This window comes from Microtus oregoni, unplaced genomic scaffold (genome assembly GCF_018167655.1).
Source record: "Microtus oregoni isolate MIOR12 unplaced genomic scaffold, Mior012 000032F_ref0000030, whole genome shotgun sequence".
In the NCBI taxonomy this organism is placed as follows: domain Eukaryota; kingdom Metazoa; phylum Chordata; class Mammalia; order Rodentia; family Cricetidae; genus Microtus; species Microtus oregoni.
Window position 1 is genome coordinate 13,005,872 of NW_024543091.1, and position 16,424 is coordinate 13,022,295.

The following is a 16,424-nucleotide window of genomic DNA, read 5'->3' on the forward strand; positions in this document are numbered from 1 at the left end:
AAACCTCCCTGACTCCATTTTTCACCTTTATATAAAAAGAATAAAATTAAGAAATAAAGCATGAGAGAGATGATAGTACCACTTTAACCAGCTGATATCAGGCTTGGTAAGGGAAAGATAATCCCTTCAATCTTAAGTAAATAGGACTGGAGAGATGGCTCAGAAGTTAGGACAACTGACTGCTCTTCTAGAGGATCTGGGTTTGATTCCTGGAACCTTCATGGCAGCTCAAAATCATATAGAACAGTAGTTCCAGGAGATCTGACCCCTCTCCTGACATCCACAGGCATGTGGTATACAGGCATATATACTGGCGAAACACCCATACTCATAAAATAAGTATATATAAACCTCAAAGGGAAAAAATGCAGAGACTAAAAACAACCCTCAACAAAGTTAATACCAGACCCAAGGCTAAAAGAAATTAGGCAAACATAGTTTAAAGGAGGTTAGAGGGCTGGTGGTCATTGTAATGGAATTTGAGGAACGTGAGGGACATGTCACCCATATGAAGACTCAGATAGATATAAATAATACTACTTCCAATCCTGAGCAAATTCCTAGATTGAATTGATATTGTTTCAAAACAAAAGGGACAACAACATAGTTAAAGTAGTTAACAAAAGATAAATAAATATATTCATTCGGAACAAACATCCCATAGGTCGGTTTGACAGCAAACATGTACTTATCTGATACAACATTTCTACAGAAACAATATTTACAGGCAATTCTAAGAGATTCCTGAATTAAAATATGTTCTGTCTATGACAATTACTACATCGACCATTGTCCATTGGACAGCCCAGCCATTCCCACTGCCTGTGTTCTGCTCTGTGCTCACTGAGGCTGATGCCAAGGACCAGCCCTGATATCTAGTAGAGTTAAATAATGAAGGCGGTTGTTAAGAGAATGAGAATCACTTCATTGCTTTCCCTCCTTTGACCCTGCATGTCTGGCTGCAACATCCCCTGAACTTCCTGGTTTTCAGTTGTACTAAGGTTACTTCTGCTTCATTTATTGGTGGTCAGAGGGTGGGGATGGAGGGTGGGGGTAGAGGTTCATGTTGCTGCCCATGGTCACCTGTGAGGGAGCTCATCACTCCTGCCCTGATTCCCAACCTACTCCTTCACCCCTACCCACATATTTACAAATTTTCCATTCACGAATTTCTCATCCTTTGATGAATATCAGTTGAATTCAGCTTCCTGCTGGAACTGCGATTGAAATATAACACACTCATCTGTTTATTGGCATGGAAATGTGAACATCAGTAAGGCGTTAGCATTTATAGGACGCAAGTTCTGATAGTGAGATGGAATCGTTTCTTTTAACTCTGTAGTAGAACCAGGGACACTTGGGAGTGACCACATAGTTCTTTATTTGTTCTAGATCCAATTTTCTATGAAAAACAGGTTTGGTCACTTAATATCCCCACTCAAGTATGCAACTGCATACATGAATAAGCACTTATGGTTCACAGAAAAGAGCTTCACAGACGCAGTTAAGAGGTACTATATTCTTTGATGATGATGATGATGAATATTGCTGATGACTTACTGCTTGTTTTCCAATATGAGAGGTATGATTTGATTTAATCAGTATGATTACATCTGTTCCACAGACAAGCCTTGCAGATAAGCCGCATGATTTGCCCATGGCCCGTAGCTCTTGCCTATCAGATCCCAAGGCAGCCAATACTTTGAAATCTCTTCTACTCACTATATTCAACAATCACTCAGAGCCTTAGAAAACACACAGATTTTTAAATCTTTCTAATTTGAGCTGAAAAGATGGCTCGGTAGTTAGGAGGTTTGGCTGCTTTTGGAGAAGACCTGAATTCAATTTCCAGCACCCACTGTGCTGGAAGCCAACACATAAACTCCAGTCCTTAGGGATCCGATGCCCTCTTCTGGCCTCCTCCGGTACTAAATGCACATGACACACAAGTATATGCCTAGGCATAACACACGCAAAAGAAAAGCAAGAAACAATAAAATAAAAATTATCAAGGGTTACACCCACACACTGAGACAATGGGGATGTTCTATTGGGAACTCACCAAGGCCAGCTGGCCTGGGTCTGAAAACGCATGGGATAAAACCGGACTCGCTGAACATAGCGGACAATGAGGACTACTGAGAACTCAAGAACAATGCCAGTGGGTTATTGATCCTACTGCATGTACTGGCTTTGTGGGAGCCTAGGCAGTTTGGATGCTCACCTTACTAGACCTGGATAGAGGTGGGCAGTCCTTGGACTTCCCACAGGTCAGGGAACTCTGATTGCTCTTTGAGCTGATGAGGGAGGAGGACTTGATCGGGGGAGGGGGAGGGAAATGGGAGGCGGTGGCGGGGAGGAGGCAGAAATCCTTAAATAAATAAATAAATAAATAAAATATCATGTTTTTGGATTTATTGTGTGAAGGGTCACCAGGGACCTAGAACTGTCTCCTACTTCTTAGCTATGCAATCTTGCATATTCACCCAGCAGGCGTGGCGTGCCCCATTAATACAGTAATGACTAGGATCTCTCCTCTCTACAGCACAAGTTGTAAGGATTAAATGAGAAAATGAACACCGAAGCCATCAGAGCTGTTAAAGTTGAAACTCCGGTGTACAAATCACCGTCATTAGCCCACAACAGTCAAAGGGAGAGAAAACTGCAATTCTTAGGGCAAAGTCTAAGTCCAGACTATATTAGGAACTCCCCAGCCTGTTAACAACACCCAACTCAAAACCACCACTGCTGATCTATCAAAGCCATGCAATAGGTCCCGTGGAACACACTCCCAAGAGATGCGTGCTAACTCATATTCAGTAATTATACCTCCTTTATTTGGTGTGTTCCCAGGCCTTTCTGAAATCTGTTATTCTGTCTCCAGACACCTAATCAAACTTGAAAAGAAAAAGAAAATCCCTTCAGTGTTCAAAACACACAACCTCTCTGGTGTGATATCAAAAAGTTCAGTTGAACTAGTTAGTCTTCAGTTTCCCTGACTCAAGTTTTTTGGAGTTTTTATAATTAATTATATTCCATTATTACTCATCATCAATTAGCTCAAAATGTTGCTGAGTTGGTGACTGTGCTGAAGAAGGCAGAATTTAATGATAATTTGAGACCAGGAGGACACTAAATTTCTCTCTTGTTAATAATTAAAGTAGATAACTTATGTTTTTATTTATAGCTTCCAGAAATATCCGGCTCATTCCTGAGCTCTGCCCTGTCAGCTAATCATCATCTGGTCAGGATCTGACTTCGGCCACCGTGTTTTATCTCCCGCACTTCCACTGCAGCTATAAATGTAGCCCAACCCAAAGTGAAAACAACTGAGGTCATCGCTGTGTGAGTTATGGAACTTTCCATCCGGACAAACGCTTGCACACCCCCGACAGACTGACAAAGGAGAACTAGGGCTCACCTCTCTGCTCACCTGTTTCAATCTCCCAGATGTAGACAGAGTCATCTGCACAACCGACGATTAGAAAGTTCTCCACTGGGTGCCATCGGACGGTCCTCACAGGAAAGAGGTGCTTCCGGGCGCGCAGGAGGCACTGTCTCCCTTCCAGCTGAAGGAGAGCCACGGAGTGGTCGCCACACACACAGCAGAGTATCTGCTCATCACTTACCTGGAGAAGCACAAAAGACTTATATAAGTGAAAAGCTGTGTGCTACGTAATGGGAGAGTTAAACTTTCCACACACTCAAACATGCACACACTGTTCTGCTGTACCTATTTACAAGAATGCATTTGTACATAAACAGAACTTCTTCACAGGGCGCTCATGAAACAGCTGTAGACACAGAGCAGAGTTTCAACTCCCCGACTCTCCAGAAGGGTCACAAGACAGGCGTGAAAGGGAAAGGGCACATCCAGATCCTCTTGTAAGACAGTGAAGGGTTCCCATCACCCAGCAGAGGCAGCAGCAATGCTGATGTCGGAAACAGTGCAGAACACAACAAACCCCAGACCTCATTTGTCACCACAAAAAGAAGCTATTTGTGGACACGAACTTAGGCCCAAGGGTATCGAGAATGGAGACTCTCCACTTAAAGCCTCAAAATGTGATTTGGTTAGGTTCCCAGAACTCCACAGTTTCTAATCCAAACAGGAAGCTAAGTGCAGACACAGTGTAAAACAGGACAGCGTTAGATGGTTCCTGCTGAAGGTGCTCCCTCGAACGTACAAGGGCATAAGGAGTTTTACAGCCCTGAAGACATTGGTCAAAGTCATCAATGGTACCTTCACCACCCTACTTGGGAAACGAATTGATAAAATGAAAAAAAAATTAAAGTTAATAAGTGCTGCAGGGATGTCGCAGTGAAGAACACTTGCCTTGTATGAACACAGCCCTGAATTAATCCTTAGTACCATGCGGGGCTGCTAACCCATCCAGAATGGCAGCTGCAGCACTGATGGCTACTCACTGTGCAGGCACTGGGCATCATGCCCCCCCTCAATTGTAAGGAGACTAAAGAAATCCTGAGGAGAAAAAAAAGTCACAAAATAGAAGATGTGATACATCTGGAGGCTAGACTTTAGAATGGGTCAGATGTCACAGCTCCCTAGATATTCTACCTTGTGGAGAAATGGTATACTCGACAGCTCCTGGAATGTGAGCCTCCAAGTGATTTGGAAACACACACAAACATGTGCAAGTATGCACGCACGCAGACACAGACACAAACATGCACAAACACACACAGAGACATACACAGGCACACACAGATACACACACAGACACATGCACGCACCTCCACCCACATATACACAAACACACACATATACACAAACACACACACACACACATATAAACACAAAAATATAAATCAAATGATCATGCATGAACACAGGTTGGATGACTCACACCGGGTTGATCCAACCCTGTTTCCTAAACATTCGAAAGTTAGAAGATGAAATAATATACAGGAAAAGAGGCAGAATTGTAGAATAGTATGCTCTTGGAAGTAGAAACAATATTTCTGAATTCATAGTTTAAGTTCTATAACCCCCCATGCTGATGTCCACTATATTCTTTCAACAAATCCCTTTTTATCTGACTTGTTTTGATTGGATTCTGGCACTAACAGCTACATCACCTGTGGCTGGAGCAAGAGGCTAAGAGAACAGGAGAGAGACAGACTTGGACTTCTGTCCTGGAGCAGAAAAGAGAAAAGGATTGAAAGGAGCAAGAAAGAACTTTGGGAATAAAATATATTCCACACTATTCCAAATGTCAACATTGGAAGTTTCTGAAACAGCATTTCACTGTTTTGTTTAATCCTTAGTGATTGAGAAATACTTTTCTTCATGTCTTAGCCCAAAATACAGTGTCAAATTCTCCATGTTTACACTCTATGGACATAATTTTATAAGCCAATATAACTTACCAAACACCTTATCTACAATTGCCATATACCTTTCCCCCTCAAAAAATCTAGTTCAGACTTTAACAAGGACCTCAGCTCTTTGTTAATAACTGGATTTAAGTTGATGTCTCATGAGAGGACAGGCATTATCTATATTTCCTTTTTCTCATAGATTGATGTTTATAAATTCAATATTTATCAAATGTTCATACAGTGCTTACTAAGGAAATCAAAGCTAAGCTTCAATTTATATATTCCTACATTCTTTTACTTGCTTTTGCATAATCTTTGAAATTATTTTTGAAAAAATTAAGACAGAACTAGGGAGAAAAAAATTGATTACTTCATGCATAATTAAGAATATTTTATAAAGCTATAATTGATCCAATGTTTACTTTAGCAACATTGTTTGTGTGACACATTATAATAAAAATAAAAACCATATTGAAAAGTTACAAGCAGCTGGCGGTGGTGACGCACGCCTTTAATCCCAGCACTCAGGAGGCAGAGGCAGGCGGATCTCTGTGAATTTGAGGCCAGCCTGGTCTACAAGAGCTAGTTCCAGGACAGGAACCAAAAACTACGGAGAAACCCTGTCTCGGAAAAAAAAAAAAAGTTACAAGCAAATTTGTCCAAAGCAGCTAGCTAACTGTGGGCAGACAGAATGTGCGTATTTTGTTTGTTTGTTTTCTACTTGTGTGAATATAGGATTTTGTTGCCATTTGCTTTTTAACTTGTGTGTTAGGTTTTACTCTCTTTATTCACTTACTTTCAGGTTCTCTGGTGGCATCAAGAGTCTTGTTACTGGACCAGCTTCCAAAAAGAACGTGTGCAGAATTTCTTCCCTAAAAATATCCCACAGGATCACACAGGAGCCTTGATCCCCAGACACCATCCAGCTTTCGTCTAATTTTGAAGCAAGACCGTGAGGGTAAAGCAATGAAGTCACACTCTGGTGATGGCCTCTGAGAAGAGTATGACAGGGGGGATCTGTAAAGTGGTCAGACACCAAGTATCACAAAGTTACTTTTAAGGTAACTCTAAGATTTTTGTTTCACACATTTTTAACACATGCACACATTTGGCTAAGAAAATTACTCAGCAGACTTGGTACACCATCTCAAAGAGCTAAATGCTTCCTCTGAAGCTAGACCAAACTTTGACAGAGGCAGGAAGCTTGGTCATTCAAGCCTCCTGCTTGCTGATGGCAGCTGACATGCTATATAGCATGAGGGAACTGGTCACTTACCCCTTCTTCACTCGAGCAGCCAAGTTAAATTTAACAGAAAAGAAAAGCAAATGCCACAGGACGTCTTTCTACAGATGTTTAAAATGATCAAGTTCTACCTCGTTTCCATTGCTTCCAGATAAAGTATACCAGACTCGAATAGGTCATCAATTCCTTCTGTTGAAAGCTGGGCACAATGTTTAAGCTTTGGTGCTGAAGGAGTCGGCACCTTACCTGTGAGCCAATCACTTCCTACATGTGCTGCTGCAGGTGCGGACATCTGCTCCTTCCTTCTGACTCACAGATTCTACCCACCTCTTTAACATATGAGCAAAAACCAGCCTTACATCAGACAGGCTGGAGGGTGAAATGAATACATTCTCACACAATGCCTGGCACCTGGGAAGCATGGGAAGCCTGTGGCATGCGGGCGAGTGACCTTCCAAGCCAGATCTACACTGGAACTCAGGTCTCCTGATGAGCCGCTTCCCTTGCCACTGGCCCCGGCTGCTTTTTTCATTGCAGCCCACATTTTCCAAACTAGAGGTGACCCTTTGGCGTGTGCATTATTTGAACCGAAACAGAATCTCCTCAAAGATCGTTATTTTGTTCTGTTTCATATTCTGGCCTTAGCAAGCTGCGATGAATGTTAGTTAAGAAGCTGTCAGTCAAGGGCAGGTTCCTGTTTGTTTTCTCGATATTAGGATAAATCGGCCTAGATTAAAATGTCTACAGTGACCGCTTTCTCTGACTTTTAATGGCAGCTGTTTACCTACTTATTATCTCTTTATTTATCTCTCCTGGCATCGTTGCCATTGACTCCGCTGCTGTCAACCACAAGTGACTCACACTCCCTGAGTGGTTCATGTGTGAGAAAAGAACAGAGACTACATGAGGTTCTAATTGAGAACTGTACAAAAACAAACAACAAAAACACTGAGGATGGGTCAGGGCCTAGGTTTGGGCCCTAGCACTGCAGGGAAAGAAGAAAGGAAGTCCATTTGGGGGAACCCACTGTAGAATGCTTATGAAGCATGCACGATGCCTTAGGTTAAACCTCTCAAAAAGAAAAAGGAAAAGGAAAAAGCCAAGAGCATACAATTTTACTATATATCCTAAAGCTCCCATCCTCTCTAGTCTTCCCTCTCCTTATATGACAACTCATTGTATAATGACATTTATTTAGCAGGTATGAATTGTCATAACGCACAGAGCTGAATAAGAGCACAGACTTCATGACAAGGAACTACAAATAAATACCGGAAGATGCCATTTTATTCCTTATTGGTAAAGATTTAAATGTTTTCAAAATGTAAAAGGTGGTCACTTTTGGGGGAACACTTGCAATTTCACAGGTTATTATTGGGTATTCATGTATATACTGATATAAGTTCTTTATGGAACCATTCAGATAGCTTAATTTTCAAAATCAAAATCACAAACTAATATTGATGTAGCCATTCAAGGATAATCAATTCTAAACCTTCCATAGTAGCTAAAGGCTGGAAAAGTTAGGCTCAATTAACAAAGGGGTTTTCAACCTAAATTTTGATTATTATTCATCATTTATAATGAGCTCATGAAGAATGAGCACCAGAAATATTTTATTAATAGTTAACCAATAATAAATACATGGCAAATATTTTGGTAATAAAAACACTGCACACAGTATGCTGGTGTGCATGTGTGTATGCACACATAGACATACCCTTTCAAGAAGTATAGTGAAACTATTATGTACAGTGGCCTTTAAAGTGGTACGAGAAGCTTCTGGTGGGACAGTACAACTCTCTGCTTGAGTCTTCACAAACCTATCAAAGGTCTGAGGCCTCTGAATCATTTTTGTATAGCTCGTAGAAGATTAGATGAATTAAGTAAACAGGTGAAGGAAAAAATTCAGTCACCTTTCCATAAAGAGTCCCCTTCCAGAAGTCCTGCTTTGGCAGCATTCAGAGCCTTCGTGATGAAAATGGTCCCGTCCTCACAGCCACAGACGAGCTTATCGAGATTTGGAATGTACTCTGATGAGGTGATGGTTGCTGCCGTGCCCATCTCATCTCTGGACCCGGAGAAATGGTCTGCGATGCTCTGGGACACCGTTTGATGCTTATCGAAATTGTCCTGGAGAGTCCAGGTGGTGGTCATTGGGATTTCTGAAAGGAGCACATGCACGGGGGAGGGTTGGTTTATTTATTCATAAGCGATATGAATAGTTAAGGTGTCATCTTTTTGGTAGAAAAGCTCGGCCACATTCAGAATGCTGATCTGTAACTCCTGGGATGCTCAGCTGAAGGTCATTGGAATTATGATAGCTGTATTTGTGCACCAGACCCACAAATTTAAACTACATCTGTTTTCATATTTATGGTTGTGAGCCTAGCCTTTAACGGCTGAGCCATCTCTCCAGCCCAAACTACATCTGTTTTTATATTGGTATTACATCCCTAGTTGTTTGACAGAATGTCTCACAAAAGAAACTTAAGGAAGGAAGGGTTTGTTTTAGCTCAGAGTTCAAGAGCATGGTCCATCATGGCGGGGAAGTCACGGCTATGGAGCTCCCGGCAGCACTCATACTGCATCTGCACTTAGGAAAGAAAGAGATGAATGTGGCACTCAGCTTGTTCTCTTCCTTTAATTTTGTCCACGACTCCAGCTCATGAAATTGGCTGTCCACATCTGATGCCCTTCCTCCCACCTTAGTTAACCTGGTCTAGAGACTCTTCAGAGACGCGCTCAGAGGTGTGTCTCCTAGGTGACTCTCAACCCTGTCAAATTAGCAGTCTTTAATTCTCACAGTATCTAATGGCAAGAGTCTGTGAAGCCTCTTCACTGCTCTTGTCTGAAGTCCTCTATGACTCAGTGTGAAAGTCTCTGAATTTATCACAATTGGTTTTCAGATAACAAGACTGGAAACTGAAACTTTTGGGGCTAGGGAAATAGGTCGGCAGTGAAGAACATATAGTGCTTGTCTAGAGGACCCAAGTTCAATCCGCAGCACCCACATCAGGCAGCTCACAGCTACTACCTCTAACCCCAGCTCCAGAGGGAACCAGACACCACTGGCTTCTGTGGGAAGCTGCACTTGTATGCACAGACTCACAACAGACATATACACAAAATTTAAAATAAGAAGAAGAAAGAAATGGAAATTGGCAAGCTGATCACAGCTTTAATCCCACTGCTTGAGAGGAGGAAACAGGAAAAGCTCTTTGAGTTTGAGTTCAAGGCCAGCCTGGTCTGTCTAACGAGACACTGCATTGGAGCGTGGGGGACAAAACTATCTTACCTCTAGGAGAACCATCAAACTTAGATATGGGGACATCTGGGATATGCCACAATGTAATTCTTCCTGAGACTTCTCCAGAGAAAAGTACCTTGTAAAAAGGCTCCTTCCGTTCATTCATGTAGCCCATGACAAAATGCAGGCTCTGCAAAAGCAAGCATGGGTGTGGCATACGTGATATGGTAATGACATGGGTGGTATGGTAATGGCATGGGTGGTATGGTAATGGCATGGGTGTGGCATAGGTGATATGGTAATGGCATACGTGATATGGTAATGATATGGTAATGGCATACGTGATATGGTAATGTCTGACCACAGGGAAGAGAGAGGCAAGACTGCGAAGCCAAACTAAACCTTTTCCATCTGTTCACCACTCTTTCAAAATCTGCAAGTGAATTAAAATCATCCATGATTTAGGTAATAGAAAAAAAGAGCCTTGATTAAACATTAGACATGAGATCACAGGCTAAGCTGCAGAGAGTTGACACAAGGATCTAACCTTGGGTATGGCACTGGCAAAAGATTCACCTGTTTATGTGTTCATACTCAGAGAAACAAAGCTGCACAACTTCCCAGTTAAAAAAGATTTCATTTTATGTGTATGAATGTTCATCTTCATATATATTTGTGCACATGTGTGTACCTGTGGACCAGAAGAGGGCATCAGTTCCCCTAGAACTGGAGTTACAGTTGTGAGCCACCATGTGGGTGCTGAGAACCGACCTCGGATCTTCTAGAAGAGCCGCTTGTGCTCTTAACTGCTGAGACATTTCTCCATCCCCACTTTTTCAGTTTTAAAACAATGATATTCTATAGCTTGGATATTTGCTTGTTAGGGTAGAAATTCATGAGCGACATTTGGTTTCTGTGGAAAACTGCGCTGTTAAAAATGTATTCTGGAGCCAAAAGGGAGAAAACAGCAGGTCCTACAGAGTAGCGAAAATGCCGTTCTAAGTGAGCCATAATTCTGCTCTGAGACAAGGTTTTGCTTCTGCCTGTGAAGGAGTGTAGAAATGTCCCCTGATGCAGGCTGTAATCCTGAATTTTTTGTTCTTTTTTGTTTAACTGTTCCAGCAGCAAATGGGGTTCTCATTTTGGCTGAGAGATTTTTTAACAATGTTTTTGCAACAAAACCTTAAAGGGGGCATCCTGGCTGTGGGGCTTCCAGGAGCTCCGCTGCCTAGCTAAGCAAATGATTATTTTGTACATAGCCGCGTACTTTCATGTTGATACGCCACTAAAATAAAACTCTTTCTCTTCACAAAGCATCTTTTTGGATAATTAACCGATGGCTGATTCTACAGGTTAAAAATCACATTGAATAACACCACCAGAAGAAAAAAAAACTGCTTAGATTTCAGATGTGGTCAACTGTCGAAAGTATAGTTCAGCCAAGGAGGAAGCTCACAGTTATATTCTCTACCATCTGCCAGCAACCTTAATTACTCTCGTTTGAAGAGAAAATTTACTCACAAGAATAGCTAAGCACGTGTGAAAATGATCAAGTTTTTATTTATGTTTTTAAGTATCAACTCCCTTTCAGAGTTTGAGAATTGGAATAGGTATATCGAAATGTTAGGGATGTTGTGTGAAACAGAGCTGAAGATAAACGTGGGATGTGGGCGCATGTGTTTGAGAGAATCCATACAATAAATTTCAGTAACTGGTGCACCTAGGGAAAGGACAAGTAAGTGTTAATCGTACTGTCCTTTCAACTTCCCAACAACTGAAATGTTCCCTGCTACAGTAGGCGAACAGTCAATATTTATGGTGGTAAAATTAGAATTTTAATATCTGCTTTATTTTCTCCCACACTTGTAATTTCCCTGTAATGAATAGGCCTTGTTTATATCAATCAACAGTTCTTAAGGGTGGCACTTTCTCTCCCGTAGCCATTAACACTCCAAGTTGATTTTCTCCGTAACAAACTTGATCTGATGCTTTGGTTTCAGTTTTGCAAGCCTGAGTCTATTACAAAGCAAGAAGCAGGCGTGGGGCCGCTTTTCTTCTCTTACCTTGTTTTCCTCCACAGTCGTGGAGCACAGTAAGTGAGGGTAGATGTTCTCCTTGAGGACTCCGCCATCGGCAGGGCATATGCATTTGGAAAGCCGACTGTGCCGGGGAAAATTAAGAGGCGAAATTTAGAACTTAGGGTCTTTCATTTGCTTCCACTTTCAAAAGCCGGATGGCACCATTCGAGTTTCTAAACTCTAGTTAGAAACTGTTGGGTTAATAATTACGGATGACTTTTTGAAAGCCCCGCACCAGCTGCACGAGTTCTACATGGCTAATCTCAGGCCTTCATCCCCCGCTGTGTGGTACAAAGGCAGAGGCCTTGCAAGCCCGGAGTAAATCTTCCAGTGCCAAAGTTGTTTTGTTCTGGGTTTTGATCAGGGGCTGCACGCAGAGACTTTTCCATAATAAACCTCCCCAAGTTCATTTTCTACCTGAATGTTCTGAACGCCGCTCCCATCTGAGCCCACCTGTTCAGCAGCTGATAGATGTAACTGTGACCGTCCTCTGTCCAAACAAGGATCCTGTGCGCAGCAAGCACTTCTCCACCAGCAAAGAACTGTCCGTCTCTGCTAACTTCAGTCCACAGAAGGGAAAAGTCACAATAGTCATAAACCTGTAGGACATTGCGGATACACATGAACAAAGCCCGGGAACAGACTCTGCCCGGAGGATTAGCAATACTCATGCTCATGGAGACTATGATGAAGTTAATGCTACAACCTAATAAATATTAATAGCAAGCATTCTGTATTCATGGACAAAGGTATTGTTTTGTGATTTACTAATATTTCACTCAGACTTACTCTCTCCCATTTATCCTAAGGTAAGTTGCAGTGGATAGAGCTGTCTGACTGGCTTGTCCTATACCTTGTAAGCATAGAAGCCCAAATCCTACATTTTTAAATAGTTTTATTCTCTCCATATGAGTAGTGCTAGTACAGCGCTTGAAAATTCCTTATATATAAAATGTTTGCATAGTAGAAATCCTTAGTTAGCTGGCATACTTAAAATCTTCAGCAATAATACATCATTATGGCACAAGTCAGACAGACTTCTGTTAGCAGCTGTGTGAAACATTAGAGTAAATAAAGATGATGTTGTAGTTTTTCTCTACCCTTGGAGACATCACTGACTATATTCACAAGGAAAGAAAGAATACTCCCTAAAAACATGGTAGCTATAAACAGGAAAAAATTCAGAAATATGATCTATCTCTATAAGTGACAAGTATTAGCTTTCTAAAAGCAAAATGCAAACATTGGTCTTGAAAATAATTTAGAAACCCTGTCTCGAAAAAAACAAAAATAGAAAATAATTTGGCAATTCATTTTTTTAAATAATTTGCCTTTGTTTTATGTGTGTTTATCTGCACACATGCATGAGTGCCTGAAGAGGCCAAAAGCAAACATCACATCCCTTAGAGAGGGAGTCACAGGCATTTGTGAGACACCGTGTGGGTTTCAGGAACAGAACCCGTCCTCTGGAAGAGCAGCCGATGCTCTTAACCCCTGAGCCATCTCTCTGACCCCCAGAAATTATTTTCAACATTACTATGATTTGTTGTTGATAAAACTAGAATTTATTGGTCCATATACAATATCTTTGGGAGCTAAGTAATGGAACACAGAACAATAGGACAGGAAGAAAAGACTAATCATTCCATGTCTTAACATTATTACTTTAAGGAGTTTTTTTTTCAATATTTAAATTATATTATCATTGTTGGACTCAACAAGAAAACCATTTCATTTGTCCATCACCAGTATTTTTAATACCTTCCAACATTTAGAAAATACCACCAACAGGAGTCTCTCTGTGTATGTACAAAATCGTATCGTTTGGCAGTTCAAGGAATCAAGAAACTTCGATTCTTTTTCATAGACATCTTGCTTTTCCTTTAAAAGGAAAAAAAAAGAAACATTTGAATACAAATTCCAGGAAATGTACACATAAACAGAAGACATAGTTTTTCTCATATGCTTGACACTGGCCCTTCCTAGCATTAGACAGGGGAAAGTATCCAAGGTTCCTTTCCAGTGTTTTGATCTAAATATTACTTTGCAAGATTCAAGGACTTATTACTGATAGTCAGCCAAATACCATTCTACAAGAAACCATGATAAGCATTGAGAACATAAAGTTACCAGCTACCAGACAGAGCAGAAAGGAGGGGTGTAAAATTTCAAAAATCAGAACAGCAACAAACCAACCGTGAAGGGTCTTGATTGCTAAAACCAGAAGTAAGCTGCTATGGGATAATGGTCTTGTACTTTGTAAAGATTTGTCACTTGTATTTTAATAGAATGCTGATTGGCCAGTAGCCAGTCAGGAAGTATAGGCGGGGAGGACCAGGCAGGAAGTAGAAGCAGGGCAACAAGAATTCTGAGAAGAGGAAAGCTCAGTCTGCAGTCGGCATCCAGATGCAGAGGAAAGCAAGATGAGAACACCTCACTGATAAAGGTACCAAGCCATGTGGCTAACACAGACACGAATAATGGGCCAATTTAAGATGTAAGAATTAATTAATAAGAAGCCTGAGCTAATAGGCCAACCCATTTATAATTAATGTAGTAGACCTCTGGGTATTTCTTTGGGATGAACTGCTGTGGGACCGGGCGGGACAGAAACCTCTGTCAACAGTAAGCAATACAAGAGATGCTTTGAAGAAACACAATTATAACCAATGCAGGGCACCAAACCTGCAGTAAGCTTCTGATAGTGCTGGGGGTGGGGTTCTAAAGAGCAATAGGCAGCACAGTATCTAGGCTTCTCAATGAAGAAATTGCCACCAACTGTGTGGTGCTGTCTGGCACACATACTGTGTTTCTGCTTTTGTCTGTTACTATAACTCTAGTCTGACGCAGCAGGTGGGCATGCGGGCATTCCCAAAAAAGTGACCCTTATACACATCTGTCTGTTCACAGATCTCATACCCTAGAACAGTCTTAATGGAGGGGACAGAACAATGTCTGCTATCAATTTTTAAATTAAAAATATAATCTTTCCCTCTCTCTACCCCTCCCCTGTGTGTGTGTAAATAAATCTATTTACATTATGTATGGAGTCGTGGTTGGAAGGATGCAATTCAATTGCTTCAGTGCCCACCCTTGGAAAGATATCATTTAGACCTTCAACTGTGAACATGCATCACCCTCATAGTTTGAAATTTTCAATGAATAGTGATTGAAATAATGGAAAAAACGAGTGGTTTCCAAGCCAACCTGGATGCTGTTGATGGACGAGGAGAGGTCCCAGACTTTGAGCTCGCCAGTTACAGATACGACCAAGAGCGAATCCTCTGTGAAAGGAAGGTATGAGCTGTCAGTCAGTGGACCCGGATGCTGTCACTATACCCTCACAGCCACTTAAGGATTTCACAGGGCTGGGTCAGCAGGATATATTTAGCTTTGATTTTTGTTGAATTTAGAGGAGAATGATTTCATCCCATGTTCCAACTCCCTGTGTATGTGCAGAATAGAGAGCCATAGCACCTGGCAGATGCTGGTGATGTTGAGCCCACTTAAGATGGGTGTAGAGCCAACTAGCACATCACTCAAGCATTACTGACTATAGAGTCTGAATCTCAGTAATATATCCAGAAAAAGCATTCTGCTGCTCCACAACAAAAGAAAAGAGAGAAAGAAAGAAAGAAAGAAAGAAAGAAAGAAAGGGGAGGGAGGAAGGAAAAGTAAGAAAGGTGGAAATAAAGGAAGGAAGGAGGGAAGGAAGGAAGGAAGGAAGGGAAAGGGAAGGAAGAAAGGAAAAGGAAAGACAATAAAAGAAAGAGAAAGAGAAAGTTGAAGGGACAGGAATGGAAAGGGAAAGGAATGGGGGAGGGGGAGAAGGCAAGGCAAGGAGAAGAAAGTACAAACAGCTCAACAGCCTGTCCCTCTCAGCAAGCAGAACTGAGGACTTAGTCATAGAAACAGCTTCTCTTTCATTCGTCTTCACCTCCTGCTGGCTTCTTAATAACTTGACCCACTGGTGGAGGGAATCTGGGTTTCCCCTGACATGGCTTCGAGACATCGCCATGACAAGGTGAACACCAGCGGAGTTCTCCGCTCTGGGTTGACAATTTCAGGAGCGTCTCAAGCAGCTGCTGTGCAGTCTTAGAGTCCCGAGATGCCCACGGTTACCTTGAATTCTCACAGAGTGAACAATGCACATGCATTTCATCCAGTCGGGGGACTGTGAGGAGGAAAAGGTGTGCAGGAAAGCCAGCGTCCCAGCGTCGAGGATGAGGACATCTTGGTATTCCCCACAGCACAGCAGCCAGCCTTCGCCGGTCATCCGGAAGGAGCAGTAGTAGTACTGTGGAATAGAATTTCAAGAAGAGCACCTCAAAGATGGCTAGCTAGTCTTGATGTCCTTCTAGCTGTGTAAAGGCCTCTCTGAATCACAGGCACCCTCTACCTTTGAACTAGGTGACACCTCCAATTCCCTCCGTTAGCCCCACACTCCTGCCATGTTGACTTTTCAGCTTAGCTTCACCCCCCCCACCCCCTCCACCTCCCTCACCCCACT

At 41.9% G+C, this 16,424-nt stretch overlaps 1 protein-coding gene across 1 annotated transcript in view; it reads right to left on the minus strand.

Annotated features, from left to right (window-relative positions):
* The window catches only part of Wdr72 (WD repeat domain 72), a 172,333-nt gene that overhangs the window by 125,640 nt on the left and 30,269 nt on the right, over nt 1-16,424 (minus strand). Inside the window, exons 5-13 of the mRNA XM_041679848.1 lie at nt 16,037-16,211; nt 15,122-15,198; nt 13,676-13,795; nt 12,332-12,513; nt 11,900-11,996; nt 9,885-10,026; nt 8,503-8,751; nt 6,140-6,360; nt 3,434-3,629 (exon numbers count right to left, since the gene is read on the minus strand). Of these exons, the coding sequence (XP_041535782.1) occupies nt 3,434-3,629; nt 6,140-6,360; nt 8,503-8,751; nt 9,885-10,026; nt 11,900-11,996; nt 12,332-12,513; nt 13,676-13,795; nt 15,122-15,198; nt 16,037-16,211 (1,459 nt within the window). The remainder of the gene's footprint in view (nt 1-3,433; nt 3,630-6,139; nt 6,361-8,502; nt 8,752-9,884; nt 10,027-11,899; nt 11,997-12,331; nt 12,514-13,675; nt 13,796-15,121; nt 15,199-16,036; nt 16,212-16,424) is intronic.